The 15,000-nt window shown below is 35.7% G+C and overlaps 1 protein-coding gene across 3 annotated transcripts in view; it reads right to left on the reverse strand.

Moving 5' to 3' along the window:
* Nucleotides 1–15,000, reverse strand: part of TAF2 (TATA-box binding protein associated factor 2) — a 96,642-nt gene that overhangs the window by 53,168 nt on the left and 28,474 nt on the right. For all 3 annotated transcript variants that reach the window (XM_040494304.1, XM_040494303.1, XM_040494305.1), the window contains 9 exons: nt 14,699–14,798; nt 13,024–13,109; nt 9,543–9,678; nt 7,669–7,823; nt 6,861–6,975; nt 6,175–6,284; nt 3,252–3,317; nt 1,669–1,921; nt 164–304 (listed from right to left, as the gene is read on the reverse strand). In XM_040494304.1, coding sequence (XP_040350238.1) covers nt 164–304; nt 1,669–1,921; nt 3,252–3,317; nt 6,175–6,284; nt 6,861–6,975; nt 7,669–7,823; nt 9,543–9,678; nt 13,024–13,109; nt 14,699–14,798 — 1,162 coding nt within the window. The remainder of the gene's footprint in view (nt 1–163; nt 305–1,668; nt 1,922–3,251; nt 3,318–6,174; nt 6,285–6,860; nt 6,976–7,668; nt 7,824–9,542; nt 9,679–13,023; nt 13,110–14,698; nt 14,799–15,000) is intronic.

A 15,000-nucleotide genomic window follows, 5' to 3' on the forward strand; every position in this document is an offset into this window, starting at 1 on the left:
ATCAATTAAATTTGGGGAACACTTTGGAAGAAGAAAAACAAACAAAAGAACAAAGGCAGAACCTTTTATAAAAAGTAAACACACCTGTTATTTAAATAGTCCCCAAGTTAAGCTGAGATATACAGATAGTGGCATAAAACAATCGTAAGAAAGTAAACTGTACCTTCTGTAGAAAATAGCTTTGAAAGCTCATAAAGTTGTTTGTTTTCACAATGTTTGGACAAGTTTTACAACAAAACATTCTGGTAAAAAGTGACTTCATGGCTGGTGGTCCTGTCCATGTGCTTACCATTGAATTTGCAATCTGCAAATAATTAGAAAACGAAGTAATGTCCATCACCACTGAAAACATATTTTAAATAAAACAGCTTTTTAAAATTTATTAATACAATTGGATTAGTTTTCAACAATTTCAATTCTCAGAAATTTAATATCTTTGAGGCTTTTATTACCATTTCCAAAACACATAACTCACCTCCCCGTAAAATTCCTATGTACACTTATAGTTATTTTCTACAATTTCTAAATTGGAGCATTCTTTTATGTTTTAAGAAAATATGTTTGCAAATGGCTTCTAGTCTGAATAAGTTGTCTTTGTCCATTTAGGCAAATATAGTTCTAACATTTTAAATCTACCATATAGAATCATCACCAAGGATTTTAAATAAGGTTTTAAAATCTAGCCTAATTGAAAAATAAGCCAATAACAGTGATAACATTTATAGTCTGCAAGAATGCTTTCCAAAAACCATATCTTATTGAAACTTTTAGTGTATATAAAAATCATGTCTGAAAAGAATGGATTTATAATTAACTTTAGTCTATAACTTCATGGATCTGCTAAGAATTTAGCACACAAGAGTCACAAAGATCTTTATAGAAGCAATGAAATTATATCAAAGAATATCATGTTTGTCCTCACATATCTGAGTAAAATGTAGGAATGCAACTACTCAATAATTCTCATTAAAAATAAAATGAATCTAAACCATTTACAATCTTCTGAGATGTTGGACAAATGGATTCAGCAGTGAGGAAGAAGAGTCACTTATGGGAACGAACCTATCATCAAGATGTTTTTTAAATACCTGGAACCCAGTATTTGTGGCCAAATTGTTGTCTGCATTTTTCTGGTTTTCATTTGTTCTACCTTCAGTTTTTTGCATCTAAGGAAAAATATTTAGTTTTCTTAAGAAATTAACTTTTCTAGCATGTGAAATTATAGGACCTATCATTCTAAATTATGTATCACTAATACTGATTACTAAGCCCACACCATGAAATAGTCACCACCACGGGATAGTTAAGATGAACTGACTTCCTGAACTATAATGTAAAACATCAAACTAAGGAATTGCTCGCCAATTACATTCTTTGCTATAACGATATGGTTGGCAATTCAATAAAATGGTAAAAAATTCTCTTTGGTTTTAAAATCTTACTTTCAGTTTGGCAATTATGAACTTTTAATGCATTACCCATGCTCAGGTCAAAACATGTTTCCTTCACATCAGTCATATTACACATATTTGGCAAAAAGCTTTCAAGGGAATTGCTACCAAGTAAAATTAAAGACTATGGTAAATTTTAATTTATTTTCAGCTTTTGTTGTTGTTGTTTTAATATGCAGTAGTCATCCTGTTTTCTTTCTACCATATGTCATCTCACCTTTGCAAGGCAGAAGCAAGCTGACATTCTTACTCGGTAGAAACACTGCTCTTGTTCTAGTATGTCAGTGAGAGCGAGGCGAGATGCTGGTGTAGGGAATTTTTCCAAGGCCAGAATGGACTCTTGCTGTGCAACAACATCTCTTTCATAGCGGAGCTGATACTGCCACATAAAATCAGCTTGCTCAAACTCAACTTTCCTCAGCACTGACATATCTGGGTCTATCCTTATCCACAGCAAAGGGGAATCAGCACTGAAAGAAAATACAATTTTCTTTTTAATTTTTTTTCAATTTTATATATTTATAAAGTGAAAACAAAGCATTTGTTAAACAGATTCTCTTCTATGTATGAAACATTCAAGACTGCCTGAAGTTTTACTCTATTCATTTTTTTTAAATCACACTGACAACATTCTCATTATGTTTAATGTATTTCAATTTTCTCACAGTGGCTAATCTTTATCAATCTTGCTTAAACGATACTCAAGGATACGAAGATAGCTGTCACAAAGAAATTCCATCTGAAAATGCTAATTTGGGGATTCTGACTTGTGATTATGTGATGTGAAAAAAAATCTCTTCATTTTACTGCCTAATAGACTGTGGCTGTAAATGCCACCTTTTCTTGGAAATCAATCTATGACAAAGAAATGAACTTATTTAACCAAATTAACTTGTTTAACTGATTTTTAACATTTTTTTTAAATGTTAGATTCATGATCTTCATTTTCAAACAGCATGTTCTGAAATCACAGATCAAAGGCATATCATGAATTTATCCTCTAGTACTCTAGTACCTCTCAAAGTAACAAGCAGTTTTAAAAATCTAGTCTGTGCCAACAATTTCATCAAAAGAACAGCACCTGAAATACTACTTTAATTCACCAAATACCAGTGGGTGCTTACTATAGGCAAGGCACTTGATATGGAAAAAGCACATAAATGATATATAAACAGCAATAATATTTGGCAACAAAGTTAGTAAATAATTAGATTTTTTAATAATTAGATATTTTATACAAAACACACAGGCATAATATGGATGAGCAAAATGAGGTTTGAGCCACATTATATTTCTGTCAATTAATAAACATTACCACATAAAATTTAGAACAGCAACATTTAAATTGTATTTTGAAATCACAGGGAGCCTCAAAGTGCCCTGAAGCCTTGTCTAAAGACAAAAAGAATCTCTATCACCTGACAGCTCACTAGAAATGCCAACTATCAGGACCCACTAGTGAAGTACTAGATCAAAAACTGCATTGTGAGAAGATCCCCAAGTGACCGACATGCACATCAGAGTCTGAGAAACACTGCTCTAGAGGGCACCAGTGGAGCAAGGAAACCGCCCACCCCATAACCATCCTGTAGTTGCTCTTAGTTTCACCTGGGCCAGGCGAAATTTACTTCTCACTCTTTGGTTAATGACGATTTTATGTAAGATTTTATTTAAACAATGCTTCCATGGCCTTTCACAAGTTTTGAAAGCACTGATTCCAACACATTTATATACCGTTAGATGTGCACAACAAGATAAATGAGAATGCACAAAATACATCCCTAAACTCAAGTAACTTACTCCATCGCAGAAAGATCCATGTCAACTTCTTCTCCATTCATCAGTGGAATTTTTTTCTTCTTATTCCTACATTTAGGGAAAAGTAAGTTTACAAATGCACATTTCCAAATTGAAAGGAGATACAGAACAGCTGAAATTCAAATTGAAAACTGCAAGCAACGTTGTAAGATAGCTTGAGGAAGAAAGGATAGTGAGTGTAATGGAATTTAAACACACAAAAAAGTCTATAGTATTTAAGCTGAAGGGAATGAAGCCAATGATACTGAAATGTCTTCCCGATCAAAGTTTAACAAAAAGCAAAAATGTGTAACTAAATGTCAGGTTAAAGCATACATATATACTTCCAAGAACTGGTAAGCTTTTATACAGAAAAACAGATCAACAAAGAAATCCCCTAAAGTCCCCTACTACTATTATTGTATTATTATTAATGAGTTTATGTTTGTTATTGATTTATGTATTTGGGTGCTTCCAAGTTGAGGGCATAAATATTTGCAATTGTTAGATCTTCTTGATGGATAGATCCCTTAATTATGATATAATGCCCTTCTTCATCTCTTGTTACAATCTGTTTTAAAATTTAGTTTGTGTGATAGGAGTCTGGCTACTCTGGCTTTCTTTTAACAACCATTAGCATGATAGATGGTTCTCAATCCCCTCAATTTCAATCTGCAGGTGTCTTTAGGTCTACAATGAATCTCTCATAAGCAGAGATGGACCTAGTTTTTTTTGTTGTTGTTGCTGTTTTAATCCATTCTGATACCCTATGTCTTCTGGTTGGAGCATTTACTTTATACAAAAGTGAAAAAATAACCAGGCCTGAAATGAGACATGAACAATTGTGAATATGTCCTCTAAGTGCAAGGTGTTGTCCTATAAGAAATGAAGTATGTGATTAACTATAAAACATCCTAATAGTATTAATTAATATGTACAACTAACTAATATGAGTAAGATTTAGGGTAAGTCAAAACAAAAGCAACTGCTTCCATTCAGATTACTCTTGAATCATAAAATCTACTGGTTATACACTAAAAACTTGGGTGAAGACAAATTAACAGAGAACAGTCTTCCTGTGTTCCTCATACCAAAGAACATCCAAAAAACATATTGTTACTATAGAGAAAAAAACCTGAGGAAATGTTATGAAAAGGGTAGCAATCAGATGTTCCCAATTTCCAAGACAAGACAAAAGGAAAAGGGAATTTCAGTCTGAACCTAGAAAGAATTTTCAGAGGAAAAATGGTTCCAGGGAGATTTCAGAATCAACTGACATCCTCATTTGTCTGAGATGACCTAAGTGTAGTCATCGTGAGTGTAAGACTTCTGTTCCTAAAGTTTTGAGATTACTATACATTCCTCCAGGAAAGCACAAAAATGCTCCCATCTTTCACTATTCAGAATACATGCTAACGGCTGAGTTAAAAAAGAATGGTAAAGAAAAAAATGTATTAAATAAAAGACGAATGGTTGAACATTTTCACTGACAATGTACGTTTTTAAAAGACATCAAGAATGTTCTCTAAGAGACGCCTCGCTGGTTCAGTTGGAAAAGCATGTGACTCTGGGTCTCAGGGCTGTGAGTTCGAGCCCCATGTTGGGTGTGGGATTACTTAAAATAAATAAATAAAGGGGGGCCTGGCTGGCTCAGTCAGAGGAGCATGCGACTCGATCTTGGGGTTGTGAGTTTGAGTCCCATAATGGTTACAGAGATTACTGAAATAAGCAAAACAAAACAAAATGAAATGTTCTGTAAGGGCATGGTGATATAGAGAAAAGGGAGAAAGACACAGTAAAGAAAACGCAGGGGCTTTCTGTGACATATGTATTCAGCTCTTTCCTTTATACTCAGTAATCATTTCCCCAATATTTACTACAGATATTAATCCAATGAGACTAATAATAAACCTAAGTGGGATGCCTGGGTCGGCTCAGTCAGCTGAGCATTCGACTCTTGATTTAGGCTGAGATGATGATCCAGGGTTGTAGGATGGAGCCCTGTGTGGGGCTCCGTGCCGAGGGTGGAGCCTGCTTAAGATACTGTCTCTCTCCCTCTGCCCCTCTCTCCTGCTCACATTCTCTGGCTCTTTAAAAAAGGAAAAAAGAATAGGGGCGCCTGGGTGGCGCAGTCGGTTAAGCGTCCGACTTCAGCTCAGGTCACGATCTCACGGTCCGTGAGTTCGAGCCCCGCGTCAGGCTCTGGGCTGATGGCTCAGAGCCTGGAGCCTGTTTCCGATTCTGTGTCTCCCTCTCTCTCTGCCCCTCCCCCGTTCATCTCTGTCTCTCTCTGTCCCAAAAATAAATAAATGTTGAAAGAAAAATTTAAAAAATAAATAAATAAATAAAAATAAAAAAGGAAAAAAGAATAAACCTAAGCAACTTGCCTTGAATTTTTCCTGGCTCCAAAACACCAAACTACTTCCCCCTGTCCCTACAAAATAAGGATTCTTAAACTTAAATTTTCAAATTAATTAATTCTAAGGATAAAAATGTTGTCAAGAACAGAAAGCAAATAAGGGGCACCTAGGTGGCTCAGTTGGTTAAGCATCCAGATCTTGATTTCGGGTATCCAGCTCTTGATTTCAACCCAGTTCATGATCTCATAGCTTGAGGGTCTGAGCCCTGCTTTGGGCTCTGCACTGACAGTGCGGAACCTGCTTGGGATTCTCTTTCTCTCCCTCTCTCTGCTCCTCCCGCTCTCAAAATAAACTTAAAAATAAACTTAAAAACAAACCAAAAAAACAAAGAGCAAATAAAAAATGTTTGGTTAAACCAACTTGAAGGGAAGAAAAAAAGATACCAGATAACATGTTCTCTACTTCAAAACTTAGGTATACATTAGGATTTCTATTTTGGCATTTTAATCTGTGAGACTTATAGTTTAATTATCAACTTCAGTTTACAGTTATGATTCAATGCCTACCTTCTGCTTTTGGAATGACAGGGTATATCATGTTTAAGGCTGTTTTCTTCAATTTGCAACGTATGATTGAAGGATCCATCTAATTCCTGCACTGTCACTTTAAGTGGTCCCTTTAAAAAGAAACACACTGTTCAAAGATAATGTTCGGATAACACCAATATGTATTCTTATATGTACAGGCATTTTTATCAAGATATAAGATAATACTATACAAGATGTGTATCTGGAGACACAAAAAGGTAGTCAGTGCCAAAAGAGGGAGAACTGGAATAATCTGTGTTCCCTGAAATTTTCATCTGTAACCTCTTCACTGACCCATCACTAACACTTGGTATTTTCTCAACTTCAATCTTTGCAAACAAAATCTCATTATGAAACTTCTAAGCAGCTTCCCACCCATAAGCCCGTCCTATACTGAAACTGAGAAGTAATGCAGGTCATTTTGGAAAAATTCTTACTTTTTTAAAAAAATTTTTTTATACATTTATTTATTTTTGATAGACAGAGATGGAGCACAAGTGGGGGAGGGGCAGAGAGAGAAGGAGACACAAAATCCAAAGCAGGCTCCAGGCTCCGAGCTGTCAGCACAGAGCCTGACACAGGGCTCGAACTCACAAACCGTGAGATCATGACCTGAGCCAAAGTTAGATGCTTAACCGACTGAGCCACCCAGGTGCCCCTCTTACCACATATTTCTGAGTTCCAGGAGATGTATAATCCTGTTTTATTTCCAATTCCAAGACATTTCGTTTCCTATTAAATGCAAAACTTCCATAAAATTTTACCACTCCACTTTGGTCTCTGAAGAATTGTAAAGGAATTTTTGCATATTAAAATGAATATGTACTAAACACAATGAATGACTTGTAATGGTAGGTAGTAATTTTCAAATGCATTCTTACCAGTTCAAAGCTTGAGAGCACACTTCACTGTAAACCAGGTGGCAAAGTATTCAAAATTTTTGTGAAAAATGTTTCCCCAGATTTAAACAAAATGTCTGAAACATTAACAAATTTGTGTTTTGAAAGAAGCAAAACCACTCTACTGGGGTTATTAATATAATAGTGCTTTGATACGAAAAAATGTAAAAATTGAGAGTTCCCAGATACCACTCAAGTTGTGCCAAGCTCTAACCACATCTAAAAGTGACCAAACACTACATCTTACAAGTAATCCTTCAGGCCTGTCTGGTGGATTATTTACCTCCCCCACCATCAAGCCTACTGTTGCACTCACACACTAAAAAGTAATTCAAAATATGCCAAATTTTATAAGCGTGTGTGTGTGTGTGTGTGTGTGTGTGTGTGTGTGTATCTCAGTGATCAACAGGCACCTCAGCAAAAATGATTTACTCTTTCTGGTTATTTCTACTACAATTTAGAAGCTCAAATAGTTCTCCTTTGGTCTCCCAAATCTCTTTTTCCTCCTTCCCTCGACACACATAACCGTATTATTCCCTTCCCCTCCTTGTTGAACTGCTACTGAAAAGGATACACCCACTGTTTTATTAAAGGCTGGATGTCTTTGCCAGAGACATTTGAGATGGATTTCAAAAACCCAGATGTGGAAACCAACATCTGACTCCACATATGTGACTGGAACTTCTGCGATGAAGCAGTACTAGCCAAACTTAACAGTTTATTGAAAACCTATAATGATGAAAGCGTCGGTTAGTAAGTCTGCATAACATAATACCTGTTGCCTTCAATTCTGTACTTCAATACCCACTTTTATTATGACTTTACTATAGTCAATTACAGAAGAGAGTAATTTCATATCTTGCTACAACATAGGTGAGTTCTAGTTAAAGACTATTAGCGGGGCGCCTGGGTGGCTCAGTCGGTTAAGCGTCCGACTTCAGCTCAGGTCACGATCTCACAGTCCGTGAGTTCGAGCCCCGCGTCGGGCTCTGGGCTGATGGCTCAGAGCCTGGAGCCTGCTTCCAATTCTGTGTCTCCCTCTCTCTCTGCCCCTCCCCCATTCATGCTCTGTCTCTCTCTGTCTCAAAAATAAATAAACGTTAAAAAAAAAAAAAAAAAAGACTATTAGCAATAAAAGCATGCAAAGATTTAAACAGCCAGACTATGAAACTATTCTTTAATATAACTCAATTTTAACAACGTCCTAGCCAAATAATGAACACTGTTTTTCAGGATTATAGTAACAATAGGTACTACCCATAATTTATTGTACCACGAGCTTTACAAAGACTATAAACATTATATTTAGCAAATTGAGAACATCCATTAAGATTTATACAACTCTGCAAGTTTCTTTATGGACCACCTCTCATTAATATTTGTCCACTCTACAGGCAAGGTGAAGGACATAAAAGATTAAAGAAACTTAATTTTAAGGCAAACGTAAAATGCCTTTTAAAAAAAATTACTAAAAAGTTATTTTTCACTCACCTTTAAGAATGTTATCAATGGAAGAAAAATTGCTGAACATTCATAATACATTTGGTTTCTACTACCTCAACCAGTATATCTCAAGTATTTACACCACAACTTGCTTAAAATATATGGCAAAACTTAAGAGCAAAACTATCTTTTAGACATAGGTTTCCTTTTTTCTCTTGAAAACATTCTAAATGGCACTTCAACCTTAGTAATTTATGTATCTATCTATCTAACACCCATCCATCCATCCATCCATCCATCCATCCATCCATCCATCCAACCATTTGGTAAGCTCCACGCCCAGCACAGAGCCCAACATGGGGCCCAATGCAGGGCTTGTACTTACAACCCTGAGATCAAGACCTGAACTGAGATCAAGAGTCAGATGCTTAACTGGGGGCACCTAGGTGGCTCAGTTGGTTGGGCATCCAACTCTTGGTTTCAGCTCAGGTCATGATCTCAGGGCTTTGTGAGTTCGAGCCCCACATTGGACTCTGTGCTGGCGGTGTGGAGCCTGCTTGGAATTCTCTCTCTCGCTCTCTTTCTCTGTCCCTCCCCCACTGGTGCTGTCTGTGTCTCAAAATAAATAAGTAAACTTAAAAAAAAAAACAACAAAACAGTCCGACACTTAACTGACTGAGCCACCCAGGCACCCTTCATCCTTAATATTTTAAATAATGTTGGAAACAAAATCCTATGCATAAATAGGTTTTACCTCCATCCTCACATTCTAATTTTATAACCTCAATAATTCAGCACTAAGTGGTTAAAATACTGATACTCATTCTACATCTGAGGAAATGCAAACAAAAAGCACAGATTACTTAGTAAGCAGACAGCTAATTAGTAACAGAATTCTTGCTATAACCCCAGATGCCCTGATTACTATTCTACAGAATAGTATTCAGATTATCACATATAGAACACATCTTTCTTTACAGTTAAATCCTTAACTGTAACACTTACTTGTAGCATGAATTCCATACTGATCCTATTTTCAATCAATCTCATCACAAGGTGAGCTTTACACTGAAACATAGTGTAGTATTCCCAGGAAAGTGTATGTGGATGCTTTATTGAAAAGTGTAGATGAGATGCTGGACTAAAAACATAAACAGATTTACTTAATAAAACAAATTTTAATTTTAAATATACAATAAATTTCATGATCACATCAGGATAATAAATCAAAAACCTCATGGGAATGACTCAGTAATTTCCTTAGCATGACAGCAACACAACTGGGAAACTTCTTTAAAATTTTTTTTTTTTTCAACTTTTATTTATTTTTGGGACAGAGAGAGACAGAGCATGAACGGGCGAGGGGCAGAGAGAGAGGGAGACACAGAATCGGAAACAGGCTCCAGGCTCTGAGCCATCAGCCCCACAGCCCGACGCGGGGCTCGAACCCACGGACCGCGAGATCGTGACCTGGCTGAAGTTGGACGCTTAACCGACTGCGCCACCCAGGCGCCCCAAAACTTCTAAAAATAAACTTAACTGGAAGAATATTATGAAGTTGCATGAAAAAACATAAAGGAAAATCTGAATAAAAACACATGCCACGCTTTTAGATTGGAAGACACGACAGTATAAATATCTCAACACTCCTCAAATTCATCCTTATAATCAATGTAATTCTAATATCCCAAAGTTAAACCATACACACACAAAAAACCATTCAAGATGGATTATACATATCAAAAACAATAATAAGAGTACTGGAGTAAGAAGAAAAAAATTCTTGTCATATTTCTAGGGTGGGAAAAATCTTCCTAAAAATATATAAAATCTTGAGGACAAAGACCAGACTACGTAAAAATTTTACATTCTGAAATGATGAAGAGATCATCAGTAAATTAAAAGAAAGGTACAGTCTAGGGGCATCTGGGTGGCTCATCAGTTAAGCATCCAAATCTTGATTTTCACTCAGGGCATGAACTCACAGTTTGTAGATTTGAGCCCAGCATCCAGCTCCACACTGACAGTGCCCATCCCCACCCTCCCCCATGTGTGCTCACTCTCCCTCTCTCAAAATAAATAGAAATAAAAATAAAAGGTACAGTCTAATGAAAAAAATTTATGACATATATGGACATTTAAGATGCTTAAAATTTTCCACTATTTTAAATAATGCTGTAGTGAATACCTTTTTATACATATGCATGTATTTCTGAGTGGCAAATGTAGAAAGTAGAGGTTTTTTTTGACAAAGAGACAGAGAGGGCACAAGTGAGTGAGGGGTGGGGAAGAGAGAAGGAGGGCTCACCCGAAGCAGGGCTCATGCTCACCCAAAGTGGGGCTCGAGCTCACCCGATGAGGGACTCAAACTCGCAAACCATGAGATCATGACCTGAACCGAAGTCAGATGCTTAACTGACTGAGCCACCCAGGCACCCTAGAAAGTAGAATTTCTATATGACAACATAGCTAGAAGCACAACTATTGAATCTAAAAATTACCTATTTAAAAAATTTGATTGGTACCAACAAATTACCCTTCAAAATCCAAATTACACTCTCACGATCAGTGTATCAGAGTAGTCATTACATTTCCTTAAAAACATGACATACTGAAATGTAAAATATCTGTCATTTTGATATTTACTCAATAATATGTATATGATCAAACTACATTTTGTAATGTCACATATAAATAAAGGCACACACACACACACACACACACAAAGGCCTGGAAGCAATATACCAAATTTATAATCATCGTTATCTCCAGGAAGAGGAATGAGTGGGCGGGAGGTATATTGCTTCCAGACTTTTTTTTTTTGCCTTTAAAAAGTAAACATACAAGAGCTAAGTAAATGGGCAGAACCAAAGCAAAAGCATTTCATGTAAATAATACTTATACACAATGGTAATGCTCTAATTATGTGCTGGGAAACTGCCATATAGCAGGGAGTCAGGAGAAGAAAGTGAAAGACACTAACATTTATGAAGCTTTTATCTCAAGTAATTCTCACAGCCAACCTGGTTAAGATGGACTATCACTGTCATTTTACACATTAAAACACACATCCAGAAAGGTAAGTGATCATAAAAATAATGATAAAAATCCCAAGTTTATCTAACCAAATGTCTAAGCTTTCCCACGAACTTAATCTTAATCTACAACAACAAAAAAAAGGCTACTGGTTATACAACTTCAGGTTTCATAACCTTTATGGTGCTTTTAGACACTTGGGCAGTCTGGTTAATCCTATGGGCCCCTTCTGAGAAACTGCTTTCACATGCACAAAATAAAACATATAGGGGCGCCTGGGTGGCTCAGTCGGTTAAGCGTCCGACTTCAGCTCAGGTCACGATCACGCGGTCCGTGAGTTCGAGCCCCGCGTCAGGCTCTGGGCTGATGGCTCAGAGCCTGGAGCCTGCTTCCGATTCTATGTCTCCCTCTCTCTCTGCCCCTCCCCCATTCATGCTCTGTCTCTGTCTCAAAAATAAATAAACGTTAAAAAAAATTAAAAAAATAATAATAAAACATACAGTATTACAAAGAAAACCAATTATAATGAAATGCAGTTATAAAAATAGTAAAACATTATTATAAACCGATATATACATGCTAGTTTATTAATGCATTAAATAACATCTAGCAGTGGTCTATTATAGTAATTTTGCGGTGGTGATAATCAGTGCAGAGTATTTCAAAATATCTGCTAACAATTATAATGTGACAGGAAAAGATCTATGATTTCTACTGTTTCTTTTTTTTAACGATTACTACCATTGACCGTCACAGCATTGTCTGTTGCCTACATTCATAATTAAAGAAAACATAAAATTTCATCTAATGGCTAGTGAAAATACAAAAAAAAAAAAAAAATTCCATCCAATTCAATCCACATTCCCTTAGGGAATCACTAGAACAAACAAGATTGCCTGCTAGTACCATTATTTTGCTGTAAGTGGGTCTCTTCTTTACAGAGACTTTTTACACAACAGAAAGAAAGGGAGAAAAAGAAGGCAAGGAAGGTCAAGAGGGAGGGAAGTAAAAGGAAAGCAGAGAAAAAGCAAAGAGTACATAAGTGTCTAGGTAGGTGACCACTCAGATAAATAAGGAGGATGTCCTGATGTTAAAATTATCTACGTAGACATAAAAAAAAAATAATCTGTGGTCTATAAGCAAAATACTTGTTTCCATTATTTTTAAACTTTTCTGAGAGCAATGCGATATAGTAGCATTAGGAAATTAACATGGAAAAGAGAAGTCTTATATACTTTAAGAGTCTTTCTTTAATGTTAAAATCCACATATAGCCACCACATCAGTAAAAACAGTCAAGTAAGGAAAGGAGTAATCAGAGTATTACCAGTGTTTTTGACTTTGATATTATTACATGATATTATTTTGGCCTGTGTGGGCCTCAATACACATCCCAAGTTATAAACCCATAACAGAAGGTTTATAATATCACCTCTGAACAACAAACATACTTATCCTTCTCTTTTCCTCCACCAAATATGGGATGTAATAAAACTCCACCAGTTTTTAATTCATACGCCACTATTTTGTCTAGCTCCTAAAAAAGATAAAAATAGGAGTCAGTGAAAAATTCTTTACATATAAAATTTTAGAACTGAAATGTGATTTCTCATTTCCTGGAATCAAAATGTAAATTTCTTAAAATAAATTAAATGTATTTGTAAAGCAGTTTATGTTCTTATAAACAAAGCAGACTACACAGCTGGCTCAAAAAGAGAGCCAAAAAGCCTTCTCTACTTTGTGACTTCAGGGCTGGCCGGTAGCCTGGCATTTTTTCCTCATGGCTCTTCCCAACCTCTCTGACCTGTGTTCCAAGTTCATTTGTATATTGTCTGTATTTTGTTTCTGGTGAGGATTTAGGCAAGTAAAAAGAAATGGAGATAAAATTTATGTCAGGTATCTACCATTTTAAAACTTCTCCATCTTCTCTAATATGACACAGATCAAAGTGAAAAAAAAAAAAGACAACAGAACTGTTAGAACTCAAGACTAGGGTAAATAATATATAAGCAGTATTACAGAGGTGGTAAAAATCATAGTGAAGTGGTTAAAAGCCAGGTATGAATCCTGGCTCTACTACTCACTAGCTGTGTAACTCTGGCCAAATAATTTAACCTGCCTGTGCCTCAGTTTCCACATCTGTAAAATGGAGGTAATAACAGGGTAGTTTGGAAGATTAATATAGCTAATATATAAAATGTTTATAACAGTTCCTGAAACACTGTAAATGCTATACATTATTTTTTTTTCTTCATTAATAGGTTTTGAAATGAAGAATGGACTCTTCCAGTTTAGATGTATGAATTCTTTTATAGTTCCAGATACTTGAAATCCTTTGCAATTACCTTTTGGCTTACTTGAGTCTAGGTTTGGATGATGGAGATACATAAAATGACAAAAGGGAAAGACGGAGGGGTCTATTTCATAAAGGTATTAAGGGCTGAAATTTTTTCCACCTGAGAAAAAAGGAGCTAAGTACAAAATGAGTAAAGTGTATATACATATGAACAGAATGGGCTAGGCAAAATACAGTTGATTTTTTTTCTTTTTGGCCAAATCTTTAAATAATAGAAAAAAGATGTGTCAATGACAGAGAATATAAATGCACTGAAAGACCAGCCAGCATATAATAAGCACTTACTATGTACAAGACACCATGTACATTACATGTATGGTATCTCACAATCCCCATCTACTCCCCTTATAAGGATGAGACTTAGATTAACCAAAGTCACAAAGCTTATAAATGTATGAGGCAGACCAAAAAGCAATCTCAGAATCTGCGCTCTAACTCTAAATAAATTTAAGAAGCATAGGGTTATATTACAAATGGCTACTATGAGGAGCTTGGATGTATCTAATGACTAATCTGATGTAAAGGAGTTTAAATACTCTTCTGTTTAGCAAAAAATTCTTCAGAAGTCAACACTAACACTGGAACTAGATAAAATAGACCATTAGTCTTTCTTAGTACAGTAATTTTCATTTTGCTGGGAAAAATCAGGCACTTTCCAATGACAGTACTTTACAATTATTAAAAGTAAAGGACAAGTGACTTGTAAATCAGGAGAACATTAACATGTCTTGTTGACTTCTAAATGGGTAATGGAGCAGGCATTTTTTTACCTCTTTAATCCAGTGGCGGTATTCATTAACACCAAAAGTTTTTTTCATCCAAAGTCCATAAATATAGCCAGAAATTCCCTTCAGTACCCATTCATCAGACCTAAGCAAAAAGTCAAAATATATTCTTTTAGTCATAAAAATTTTTCAGATAAAGCCAAATAACAGAACAAGTTATAGTGTGTATTTTTATGCCTTTTAAAAAAATTAAAATTAAAATAAAAATGAAAAGAAAAATTTAATAACAAGATATTTGGTTTAACCACTTCCTCCCACCGAATTCTACTTATCCATTCATTACACTT

The sequence above is a fragment of the Herpailurus yagouaroundi genome, unplaced genomic scaffold (assembly GCF_014898765.1).
Source record: "Herpailurus yagouaroundi ecotype Mexico unplaced genomic scaffold, PumYag 186, whole genome shotgun sequence".
Lineage (NCBI taxonomy): Eukaryota > Metazoa > Chordata > Mammalia > Carnivora > Felidae > Herpailurus > Herpailurus yagouaroundi.